Genomic DNA, 13,549 nt, shown 5'->3' on the forward strand with positions numbered 1-13,549 from the left:
TCCGGCTTCATGGCTAAATGGTTAGCGTGCTGGCGTTTGGTCACAGGGGTCCCGGGTTCGATTCTTGGCAAGGTTGGGAATTTTAACCATCATTGGTTAATTTCGCTGGCACGGGGGGCTGGGTGTAAGTGTCGTCTTCATCATCATTTCATTCTCATCATGACGCGCAGTTCGCCTACGGGAGTCAAATCAAAAGACCTGCACCTGGCGAGCCGAACATGTTCTCAGACACTCCCGGCGCTAAAAGCCATACGCCATTTCATTTCAGTGCACTTCTGTTACCGCGGTAGCGCACGTTTCATTTGGACACTCAATACTTTGCTGCCCGCTGCTCTATTCCCGTATGCTTCGGCGTAACTGATCAGTGATCACCGAGAGTTTGTATGATGCAGTATTGCTCCAATACTCTGGACTGACAAACAATTTTGAGATCACAGAGTGTCCCGTACCCGCAACACTCATAAAACTAGTGCAGTGGGATTTCCTGACGGCTAATAATAGCACCTTGTCCTGTGTTTGGAATGCCCGCTTTCGCAATAGGAAGCCTGTTACTTGAGTAGTTGACATCTTTATTTCGAAACGCATCCGGAGCTGAGGGATGGATGTTTGAAGTTGTGGGTGCGTCATATACGTGAACATTTCTTTTTCTCCACTTTGGACCCAAAAATATTGGGATGCGTAAATTATGCAAGGGCGTTAATCATGCGAGAAAATATTTCCTTTATCAGACGGTAAAATGAACGGAAATTTACAGGTACCTCTGAACACTTGGAGATAACGTTTGTCATTTTTTGGCCATAATGAGAAAAGAAAATGCCAGAAACTGCCACCAACACAATCCCCTTAAAACCATTCAACTCATTAAAATTATGCACTTAAATACGCGAAACTACCACATACAAAACAATTCAATATGTCCCATACATTATTTAACATACGACTTTGACAGAAGGGGAAATCATACAAATGCAAGAAAAAACACGTGGCCTACAACTCCGATGAAATGACGCACAGAAACGATGTTAACAGCGCACGAACACAATAACACTCATTCTTTCGTCCCGATTAACTGTGTCGTTAGCGCGCACTACCCTTTTGCTTGTAGGACGATCGCTGCCCCGAATCCCCAGCTGTATCAAGCGCACACGCTGCTGTGGTGAGCGGGAAACGAGATACACGAAGGCGACGGACGAAACACTCACGAAATAAAGTATCAAATAAATACGCTTGAAAATAAAGTTTCGTAAATTACACAAGCACATAGGAATGTATCCTTCATCCTAGGGTAAGAGTATTGGCCGTACTAGAGGTTATATTACAAAAAAATTGGAAGAAGTAAAAATAAAGCAGAAAATCGGAAGACGAGTTAAAAACCGGAAAGTTTCTAGGTAAATCGGAAGGGTTGGCAGCTATGTATTTACTAAATGGGACCTTCTCTATCTGCTTTATCCAGCCATCTCTAGGTCTGCCTCAGTCCTTTTCCAGCAATCTTTCTTTCAGAGAAAGCCTTAGCCATTTTTACGCATTCCGTTCTAATAGTGTGGCTAAACCAGTTCAGGAACGATTTTTGTACCCCTTGTTGGAGGCAACTTCTGGTCTTCTGTATGCTCCACCCAAGGAGCTTCATTTCTGTTGCTCCTACTGGTCAGGGTTGCAGGGTTGTCTTACACCGTGCCACTTTTTCTTTCTAGGAAAAGCATGGGCGCAGACCAGACCAAAAGGCGAGAGATAGAAGAGTAACACTTCTTCAAAAGACCTTGGTCCAAGTGGTAGCATCTTGTTAACCTTTGAGGAAGCGCTCCTCCATGATTTATGTTAGCACTGACGCAGGGGTAAAATTTTACCATTAAGTGATCTTCATTTTTAGACTCCTTATTTGTCACTACGAATTCCGTGATCCGGTCGAATGACTGGAAACAGGCTGTGGATTTTCATTCATTCCCCCCCCCCCGTTTGCTTTACGTCGCACCGACACACAGAGGTCTTATGGCGACAATAGGATAGGAGTGGGAAGGAAGCAGCATGGCCTTAATTAAGGCACAGCTCCAGTATTTGCCCGGTGTAAAAATGGGAAACCACAGAAAACCATCTTCAAGGTTGCCGAAAGTAGGGTTCAAACCCGTTATCTCCCGGATGCAAGCTCACAGCTGTGCGGCACATACTGCACGGCCAACTCGCCCGATCATTCACTTAATTTATTCCATTTCATTCATCATTACGAATAACATTTTCATTGAAACATATGCACTAAACATTTATGTATTTGGGCACATTTTTGTCTCGCTGATAAACCTTCCAAAGAATAATGCATCACATGGCCCTACGCACATTTTCACCTCCTTGGAACACAGTCTGGGCAGGACTACACCACAGGGTCCTTGCAAATTGGCTTCCCACGGTTGGCACAGCACTTTGTAGTCCTATGATCCCTGCTCTAGGGCAATAGCAGCACCTTCCTCCCATCCTTATGGTTACAGGTTCAGCTGATTCTTTAGATCCAATCAGATGCTTCATTTTTGCCTCAAGAGGTTTTTGCAAGGAATCCATCATCCTTTCTTTCAGGCACAAAATCTCACAATATATCGAGCATGTGATCTTCCTCAGGAATCTGGAGGTTCCTTACGCCAGATCATACCATCTTTCCCTTTCAGACAATGAAGTCGCATCCTATCCTGAAAGGCAGGTTTACAATCAATAGATGATACAGTGCTACCCAATACTCACTACATTTAGGTGCGCGCGGAATGACTCGTTTGTTTACTTCTCGCGGTCCTTCCACTGAGGATGAATGTGCTCGGGTGTTCTAACAATGTTGCCAACCTGTTTAGTTGGGAACTAAGACTAGTGACAGAAGCACTGGACTCCAAGTAAAGGGTACGCCCCCCGGAAGCGGCTTTTAGGTCTCTAGCATTCTGTAGAGCGATAGGAGCGCATTCTATTTGGGACAGTGTGGAAATGCTGAATTAATTTAAATTCCAGGTCAGGGAAACGCAAAATATTGAAAATCAGTGGCAGCATTTTAAGCACGAGAGCTATTCTGTTGCAGGGTTCGGCAGGAGGAAACAGCATTTTCTCAGATATCTTGCCAAATCCGTATTCAGGAGCTCCTTCCCCTCAGACGTGAGGCTGCTGCAGCCTCGTATCCGCCACTGCATTAAGGTAAGTTTCAAATAAAATTATCGCTGTTGTGTATTTCACAGTTTCCTTTACATGGTGTTTTTCTTTGCACTTTCATTCAGCCGTGGTTGGTAACGCAATCTAATTATCATTGCTGATGGCAAATTTTTCAAGTTGGTAAATAGGATTGCAAGTAACTACTTCAGCCATGGACAATGGTGGCTGCTGCTCTTTATTAGGTTATAAAAGTAAATGTACTTCTGGGGGGCGGGATGGTGGGTTCCTAGACATCTCAATGAGCACAGCTCTCCTCTAAAAGGGATTCCAAGTAAGATTTGTATAATTTTCACTTCATTATAATGTTACCAATTTTGGGCTGCACGGTGTGTACTTTAACCAGGTGTACACAGTGTCAACTATCTTCATCTTTTGACATATTATCCTGATCATTTTCTGCACTTTGTATTGAATTTGAACCGTCTTGAACACATTCCTCTTCTGATGAAGACTTATCTCTGCCAACAACTTCATTGTCTGATGCTTCAATTTCTAGAGTCAGTCAGTCTTCTTCCTCTGTTCATATTTTAAATTACACTATTCGAAAATACACAGAAAACAAAAACTACAATTACTGCCAATAGACAGGCACACATGGGGTGATAACATTCCATATACAGCAACAGTTGCATAAAACAACTATCACAACTGAACTAATTGTTGGAGAGAAATGAATCACAATAAGACAAGTGCTGGGCGAGTTCTGAAGCTTGTGAATAACCACCTCACAATGAAATACCCGAGTCTTTCCTCTTCTTCTTCTCAGCAAAAAATTTACACTGCACGAGTCCTCAAGGGTTAAGGATCCTTGCCAGTGTTAAGGTGCAGGCCTTGATGGCAGCTTGGAATGGGGCATTTGGCGGATGAATCATGCCAGTACTCAATCTGTTGCCTTACAGGCTAAACAAATTCACCCTGACAGAAAAAACCCTTGATTGTGTTAAGCCCAGCAAGTCCGCAGAACAGGAAAAACAGGGATTGCTTATAACAATAGTACAACAAGAGTCAAATCATATGGTATGGTATGGTATGGTATGGTATAGCAAAATATCCTGGTAACAAAACAGCTAGTGTCGTCGCCATAAGACCTATCTGTGTCGGTGCGACGTAAAGCCCCTAGCAAAAAACAGCTAGTGAAAATGGGAGAGAGCTGCCACCTACCAGCGATGCTTGCGAAGCCAGGTCCTTCCACATACGACAGACCCGCCCAGCTCTTAGCAGCTCCTGTACTTTCAAGTATTGGAACACTTGACCCAGAGCTGTGTATCCAGCACCCAAATTCTGCATGAAGAACTGCATGAACTGACGCTCGCTCTCAATCCTCTTGGCACGCACCTCCTCGCTGATCACCTCTCTGCAACATAATGTACACATACCTCAGTTATATTGTTATCCTCGTCAAGTTAAATTAAACACATTTCGAGCTTCAGAGAACAGGATAAAATGACATATGTCAGATAAAGGCACATTCTACTTTATTTTAAATTTATATTTGACCAAAAAATGGTATAGTAGTATCATCTTTTATTGGCTAGCGGTTTAACATCGCACTAACACACCAAAGGTTTCTGGCAACTCAAGGATGGGAAAGGGTTGGGATTCACAAGATAGCGGCGGTGACCTTAATTAAGGTACACCTCCGGCATTTATCTGGTGTGCAAAACCACGGAAAACCATCTTCAGGGCTGCCGTCAGTGGGATTAGAACCCACCATCTCCTAAATGCAAGATAGAAGCAGCTTTTTGGCGTAAGTGCGCACATATTTCCAGAGTTATTAGGTCAAAGAAATCTGAGTCCTACATGTGACTTTTGAAACAAAGCCTTCTTTTTTGCTACTCGACAGGATAAAATCCAATTCTGGTCATCAAGGTTTCACAGGAGACGTAATTCCCTTTTATCCCATATCAGAAATAACACACTTGTAAAATATGTTGCTATAATTTTGGAAACAGGTGTAGATAACTGACCAAGTTTCGATCGTACAAGGAATACAGATCTTAACTAAATAAATGGTAACTGCTGTGAAACAGACACATTTTACACAAAAATCAACCAATCCCTGAATAGTGTAGATCACAGTTTGTTGTCATACAAGTGGGATGCATTAAATTAATCGCAGACAAGGATATAAATAAAACAGGTTATAACAAATCAGTTTAATTAAAGATTTGCTTGCTCTTTTAATTAGGTTAACTGGTTATCTTTGTTAGCATCAGAAATAAACAAGTGTCAAATGACAAGAACACGACAGGTCAGTGTCTCCACATCTTCAGACGTGCTCTGGAATTTTCAACAGCCTCCGATGAGTTTATTTCTGCTTCCTCGCTTCAGCAGGAGGGTGGGCTTGATGTGGAAGTGTGAGGCAAGACGAAAGCTGCATACAGTCAAGTTCTTCCCATGCCGATACCGGAAATCTGTCAAGATGGGCCCGATTAAGCCGAGAACCAAGAACGAACTGATGGTAATAATAATATGGCCTCAGCTACCATGTGCAACCATTTTAATCTGATGCCATCTGGCTGCCTGCTTGTCAATTTCGACGTTCCGTTTTACTCTAGGTTTACTAGATGGCAGAGTAAGACAAAACACTCTTCGGCGTGTAAGCCCGAGTTTTAATTCATTTTGTCGGGTGAACACCAAATGTCTTACCAGAGATCAAACGACATGGAACATCGAATGGACTTCTTTCCACCTTCAAAAACTCTATTACCTCTGCCGGGTTTGAACTGAGAATTATGAGGATAGAGACAATCTATTAGAAAACATGGGAGATTGGTTTTTTTTTTTTTCCTTTGTCTCCTGTCACGTGTTCCCTCTCCCCCTCTACATATGGCCCAATTTCACATTTGTTCAACACTTACACTGACCTGAAACATCTGAAATTCTCCTTGTATTATGACTGTTTTCTAATGAATCAATTAAATCAGTTATTTCAGAAACCACATGTGACATTTTTAGCAGTTTTGAGTTAGATTTGTATCCATATGGAGTACACCAGGATGTGTTCCATCTCTAAACATAATTTTATGAGTTTTGAATTTTGTGGTTACTGCAGCAACAACACATGTGTAGCACATATATACTGTATTTCTGCTGTAAATGGGAATTGTTTGTCACCTTTGGCTACCCTGCTCTGTGACCAACATTTGCTACACTGGATGTCATAATACACTGTTGAAGTAACTTGAGTAGTTCATTAAAATTACTTGGGTTTAGTTGAAGGGAGTGTTAAAATGAATGATGTCTTCCTTCAGTGATTCTGATTCAAAGTTGTAGAGAGAGAAAAAAAAAAAAAAAAAAAAAAAAAAAAGAAGGGGTGTAGTAAATGAAGATAAATATCAGAGAAATATAATTTGAAATGAACGATGAAAGGTTAAAAGGTATTGCTTACAAGTTATATAAAGGCTAAGATACTCTCGGAACTGTTCAAGATTCATATTCCAGAGTCACAGAAGAAACTAAGAGTAATTTATGGATTTACTTTTATTCCATGGAAAGTAAAAATGTACAAAATACACATTTACAGAGCCCGATTGAGAAAGAAGAGTGTAAACTGAGGCGTAAGATGCCAAAACCTTGAGAAATAGAAGAGGAAGATGAAGCAGGTCCTAGCAAAGCTATTCCGGATTCTGGACATAAGATGAAGAGCCACTTCTTTACTTACCATATGAAGATAGATGGGAAAAATCCAAGAGGTATTTAAAACTACCTTTATAACATTGCATGGCAGTATTGCAAATAGAGTCGCAGACTTTGTAATACACCTGTTGCTCGGAACAGTCCTAAAGATCTAAGAGGGAAGAACTGAAGTGGTAATGCTATTTTTGGTGAGATTTGTGTAATGATTCATAATCAGATTTCCAAATTTGAAGTTAAAGAGAGTCACTATGGTGGGAGACCAAAGTATTATTTAGATGCTAGACTCAATGTGAAGATTATGCACGAGATGTTCCTAAATTATCACCCCGCAGATGTAAATAAGGTTAAATGCAGTTTCTACAAAAATACTTCTTAGAAAATTTTGATTATACATTTGGCAGACCACAAGTAGACGTGTGCAGCAAATTTTTAATGTAAAGATGTTAGATTTTACTTTAAGTGACAATGAAAAAAGGAACGAGACTGCAGAAATTATTATTCATCGTAGACGTGCCGAGAAGTTCTGCACTACATTGAAAGCAGCATCTCAAAATGATAGGATGATACTGTGGCCTTCGCCTTCGATTATACGCAAAAATCAACCTCTTCCACAAATCCCTGTACAAGAAATGTTTTACCTCCGCTAACTGTGGTCAACATATTCTGTATCCACAACTTGAAAAATAATAACAGCAAAATTTTGTGCATACCATGATAAATCTCCTGATGGAGTGTGCTCCTTCTTATAGGACTACCTAGAAAATGACCTACCGCTTACTGTGAAGAAACTGTTGCTTTTTAGTGATGTGACTGCAGGCCAAAACAAAAACAACACAGTTGTACGATTTTTATTATGTTTATGTGACAATGGTAGGTTTGAATCAATCAAGCACTTTTTCCCTGTTCGCGGACACTCCTTCCTACCTTGTGATTGTGACTTTGGCAGCATCAAATGAGTTATGCGAAGCATAGATAGGATCTACACTCCTGAACAGTAAGGTGAACTCATTAAACGAGCGAGTGTTAGTAACAGGTTCAGCGTTCGTAAAGTAGTGACCAACGATGTTCTGTCATTCAAGGACGGGTGGCAGACTTTATATAAGAAGTCTGCAACCTCAGATGAGTAGTCTGGGCGAGGAGTGCCCAAGGAAAATAGAGTGCCTTTCAAGATCTCTGCATTCAAGGAATTTTCTTACAGTTGCCAGAAGAATGGGAAGGTAAGTTACCAACGCATTCATTAATGGACTGTGTCAAACCATTCAGCTTTTCAAAAACAGCTAGTGCTCTTTCTCTTCCTAGCACAAAAGAATACCCTGAAGGAAAAGCCTGCATTAATAAAAATAAAATAGGAGACTTTAAGAAGTTGGAAATGTACGTGGCTACGAATGGTTTTACAGTCAGATTTTCAATTGGCCAACTGACAAAGAACGGGTTCGTGCCATTCCCTTAGATGTTGAAGACAAAGGAGACTAGAATAGTGTTATGGAATTCTTCTGATTATCACATTACTACAGCAGACCTGTAGTGAGTGAAATCTCTGTGCCTACATAGGTCGAGTCATAAGTCATGGCAACTACTATTTTCTCGCGAACAGGAGATAACACGGAAAAATCTAAGATATGCATTTGGAAGCATATGGTATGTACTTGCGTATGATGCCACTACATGGTGTATGTAAACAACAGTGTGGGTCTAAGCATGCCCCCAAGTTCAGTGTGTGAGTGAGAGCATCACAAAATGGAAGTCAACAAGCAGGAACAACGATCGTATATTAAAATAGCACTTCTCCATGGCAGATATGCATGCTAATGCCATGCAAAGCTGCGGCAAGCATTAGGTGTGCATACCATGCCCTACAGAACAGTGGCGAGGTGGGTGGAGACGTTCAAACGGGGTAGAGTATCAACTGCCGATTTACCTCGTCCAGGCCGTCCAGTGTCCACGGACAAAGATGTACGGATAATGGTGATCGATCAGTGTTTACATGAGGACAGCAATACCAGCGGCAACAATACGGCACATTTTACACAAGGACCTACAGATGTGTAAACTTTGTGCAAAGTGGGTGCCACGTCACTTAACCGAGGTACAGAAGTGGACTCGCATCAATCTGGAGAGGTTTCAGCAAGAAGGACAAGCCATGTTGAATCGCATTATTGCAGTCTATGAAACATGAACCTGAACTGAAGACACAGTCAAGTGAATGGCGTCGTCAGGGGTCACCACGGAGACACAAGGTTCGACAAAATCAGTTGCCCATTAAGGTTATGGTAATCCTGGCATACGATGTTCTAGGTGCGTGAGGGGCAGACTGTCAATGCAGTTTATTACAATTCCTTGTTGTTGTACCACTTGCGCCGTACAGTGCGAACCAAACATCCAGATCTTTTGAACAACGCCATAATCCTACACGATAACATGACAGCTCACATAGCAGCCATCGTTCAGCGTCGCTTATAATGGTGGGGATGAGTGGTTCTTCCACACCCACCTAATGATCTAATCCTCAAAGTCAAGAAGCCATTACGTGGACAACGGTTTGCTAACAAAGAGGACATTGTAACAACATTTCGGAAAGAGGTGTCACACGTTAGTGATACACACGCAGTGAACGGTATTCAGCGCCTGCCCCACCGCTGGCAACGCACAGTGGAAACCTTGGGTGATTATTTCGAAGGTGTGTAACCAGTAGAGACCTGTCCTTTGTACGTAATCTTGTGTATTTGCTGTCTATACCATAATAAAACAATGTTTACCAATGGCCTGTGTTCTGTCACTTTCCTACGAGAATCTAGGTCAGAATTTGTCTTCAGGCACTATGCATAAGTACATGCTCTGTATTTCCAAATGCATATCTTAGATTTTCCGTGTTGTCTCCTATTGGAAAATTCTAATTTTTTTGTCTCCTGTTCGCGAGAAAAAAATAGTTGCCATGACTCACAACTTGTCCCTTGTATTTATCATATACATGTGTATACAATTTTAAAAAGTGTACACCAGTTTCTGAAAAAGTTGTTTTATGCAGAAACAAACATGTGCAAATATTTTAATTTGTGTTTTTAATTCAAATGTGACCTATATCTTCCAAATGCTGAATCATTATGATTGACAAATGTCCATTTTAACATGTCGATTCTTTCAGATCTTGAAAACAATTATTGGAATAAAACACTTTTTTTAAGTTTTCTCAAAAAGACAAAATGCCATGTGTGGTTTCTGAAATAACCTATTCAATTTTGAAGTAAGTGCTTGAAATTAGGTTAGAAGTTTGAAAGAGGAGTTCAGATACACACATATTTTAGGATGTGCACTCACATTTCAAGATTCAATAAAAGTTGAAAATAAAGGCACATATGCCAACTGAAATCTCTATAATTGGGTTATAAATTTTCTTCAGCTCTTCTCAGATACATCTTTGATAGCTGGAGCCATCCAGGCTCATTTTGGTTTTGGCCAAGGGTTTACAGCTGGATGCCCTTCCTGCTGCGGTGTGATTTTTAAGGTGAAGATAACAATCTAAGATTCACCAGGATTTGAACCTCAGCCTTCTGAGGGTAAAGCCCGCAGCTAAGCCACTCAGCTAATCATGCCCCTTTATTATTATGAATGATCAATAACATTTTAACATACAGAACAATAAGTTTGTATTGTTTTCTTGAGACTGGCATCCACTAGAAAGTTTCTTCAGCAAATATGATTGCTTTTAGCACAGCACTGCTTAAAAAGAGACGTTTACATTAGAACAAGGTACTTTCGTCACGGAGTGCTGTGCGAAGTATTCGTCTATCAGGAAATACAAGTTTTATTTATTCACAGATTTCTCCATTCGTCCTTCAAATAGCAACATGGCACATAACATAGCGAACAACTTCCGCACAACTGGGTCCATTTTAACAAAAAGGAAAGTAGGAGACGAACTCTATTAACAGAGAAAAACCACAATAAAACAGCCGCTCTCTTGGGAAGAAGCCCCTCTGAATTCTTGTGATTATTATCTGTGGGAGATGTTGACAGAAAAAGTGTACACCAACAACCCTCACACAAGAGAACTACAGAAGAACATATTGCAGGGCAAGATGTGTCGAGCATCTGCAAACGTGTTTGAGAGCCAAGTAACTGTGTAGATGAACAGGCCACATATCGAATACACAGTTTTAAATAAGACTATGAGAAGCTCAATGAAAGCCACTCCTCTTTTCTGGTTACCTATGTGAACCTTCTGGGATAAGAACAACTTAGTCCAAGAGTACAAGAAAATATCAACCAACTTAGTTCTCCCTAGACCTATTAAGTTATTATTCAACATTAATATTAGGTATTTTAAGCACTGATTTTTAAGTTTTAATTGTTTTGAATAATGAATTTCACTGTTTCTGAATGAAAGAAAGAAAAAAGGGAAAATATCATATCCTTAAGTTTTGACCCATTATTGTATGAACATATTTGGTTCTTTGGGATGAATTGAGGAAGACGAGGGTCACAGACTAGCCTGACCATCCGACACATGCCAATAATATAAAATACGTAGTTCGGCTCCATGACTGAAAGGTCAGCATCCCAGCCTGTGGTTCGGTGGGTCCTTGGTTCAATTTCTAGCTCGCAGACTGGATGTCTGTAGCAATGGGCAATGCTCTCACTCGAGACTGACGTCACAGATGTCGAGACTCTCGCGAGATTCTCAAGACCGATTCTCCTGTGCTGCGACCTGTGTGACATAACGGTAACTAGGAGCATAATACTGTTAGTCTATCACAGCGGTTATTGTATGAAATAATGTTCTCATCTGGAAACGAGTATGCCGATAAATTTTGTCAAAAGCCTGTTGCCCGGGTTCTGAAATATTATTCACCTTATAGCATAACAATGAACAATGATTAGAACTGATGGCTAAATATTACAAAATGTGTAATACACAGTAGCAGTATGTTCGTATGTTTGGGATCTGCCTTATTTTTGTTATTATAATGCTGTTGTTAGTGCCTTACTTGGCTATGATTATGTTATTTTGCAGCATCAACAAACCCACAAATCACGTGCCGTATATATATAAAAAGCTAAGAGCCATACCATACCACGCTCGGTATATCACAGAAAGAAGTCACTAATATCGATAATACTGTACCAGCATACCTGGCCTCCAGTCATGGCGTCTATAATCTGAGAGTTTTAAGATATAAATCACTGATTTTTTGATGATGATGCTTGTTGTTTTAAGGGGCTTAACATCAAAGGTCATCGGCCCACTGATTTTTTGAGTAAACTTGAATAACAGTATTACAACCAACTTAGACCTATATTGGGACTACTGTGTACGAAAGCATTATTAGTTTACTCTTCTGAGTTCTTGATCATACCACAAACAGTAGATTTGACTGCAAACAAGACGTAAACATACGCCATGAACTGCCAGACAATGAAGGAATCAATAACAGTAATGACGATATGATAAAAGATGTTAGCAGGTAAATGTCTCAAAACACGAGACCACATATTCTTCGTTAGAATACAACAATAACACCTATGTTGTATAATATACCTTGCAACACAAATGATGATTGATTTATGTTTGTTGTTTAAAGGGGCCTAACATCTAGGTCATCGGCCCCTAATGGTACGAAACGAAGCGAAATGAAATGACAAATTAAAAACCCAAAATCCCCCACTGACCACAATTCAAAATGTGAGGACAAAGAATGAATGGATATGAATTTATAACGATCAGTGGAACCGACCCACAGTGCCTCACATGCACAGAAGCTGGCACAAAACAATAGTATTACTGACCAAGGGACTGCTTCTATAGCACGATACTGAATCGATGAAGCTTGTAGTCGAAAGGAGTCCACCATAATGGTACTTATCGCTAGAAAAGTAGAACCATGGTATTTGTCATGAGTAGCGTAGAATCGCGGTATTCCACACATTATCGTACTACTCACAGGTAATGAAATTTGCACATGTATTACAGACCTGCTGTGTTTCGCACATTGCGGCGCCATTGGCAAGCAACGCAAACCTATGGTGTTTATCACCTAAATGTACTCGCCACAGGGACTCGTACTATCCCTTGGTGTTCTTCATAGGCAAGCCAGAACCATGGGTTCTTTCATCCATGGTGTCGCTCATATAGTGCTACTAATCACAGGTACTGTAAAAGCCGTTGTGCTCTTGTATGCTACTAATTAAAAACCTATTTGGTACCTAACATAGTGGTACTACGCGGAAAGAAAAGGGACGCATGGTGTTCCCCGTGTGGTGGTGCTAATCACAAGGTGTTTCATGGTACTAATATAATCATCCCTTGGTCTCCCCTTGTAGTCACCTCTTAACGACAGGCAGGGAATGCCGTGGGTGTATTATTCGTCTGCGCCCCCCACTCACAGGGGGATGTGTGTTTGGTAAGCGAGAGGTATTTTATTTCCCTTAAGTCCACCGGCAAGCTGGTTAGGACCCCCTATCCATCATCAGGGATGCGCCGTGTGGGAGTATCACCTCTCCCCCTGCTACGCCAGCATAGTAGGTTCGTGGTGCAACAGAAATAACTCATTAATTGAGCGTATAAGTTATTATGAAACTATAGCATACATGTTCCACACATTTACAATATCTTTGTGCAAGCAAATTGCTCGCTGCAATTAATAAATAATAATAGTAGCTATAATACAGGCCTCTTCAAGCACAAATTAACTACTTTCTCAACCGCATAATTCTTATTAAAAATATAAGTTTGCCTATC

General features: G+C 40.7%; 1 protein-coding gene across 2 annotated transcripts in view; it reads right to left on the reverse strand.

Annotated features, from left to right (window-relative positions):
- LOC136883282 (serine-rich adhesin for platelets) overlaps positions 1-13,549 on the reverse strand; it is a 314,874-nt gene that overhangs the window by 49,040 nt on the left and 252,285 nt on the right. For both annotated transcript variants that reach the window (XM_067155505.2, XM_067155504.2), the window contains exon 10: positions 4,336-4,528. In XM_067155505.2, the coding sequence (XP_067011606.2) occupies positions 4,336-4,528 (193 nt within the window). The remainder of the gene's footprint in view (positions 1-4,335; positions 4,529-13,549) is intronic.

Source organism: Anabrus simplex, chromosome 11 (assembly GCF_040414725.1).
Source record: "Anabrus simplex isolate iqAnaSimp1 chromosome 11, ASM4041472v1, whole genome shotgun sequence".
Lineage (NCBI taxonomy): Eukaryota > Metazoa > Arthropoda > Insecta > Orthoptera > Tettigoniidae > Anabrus > Anabrus simplex.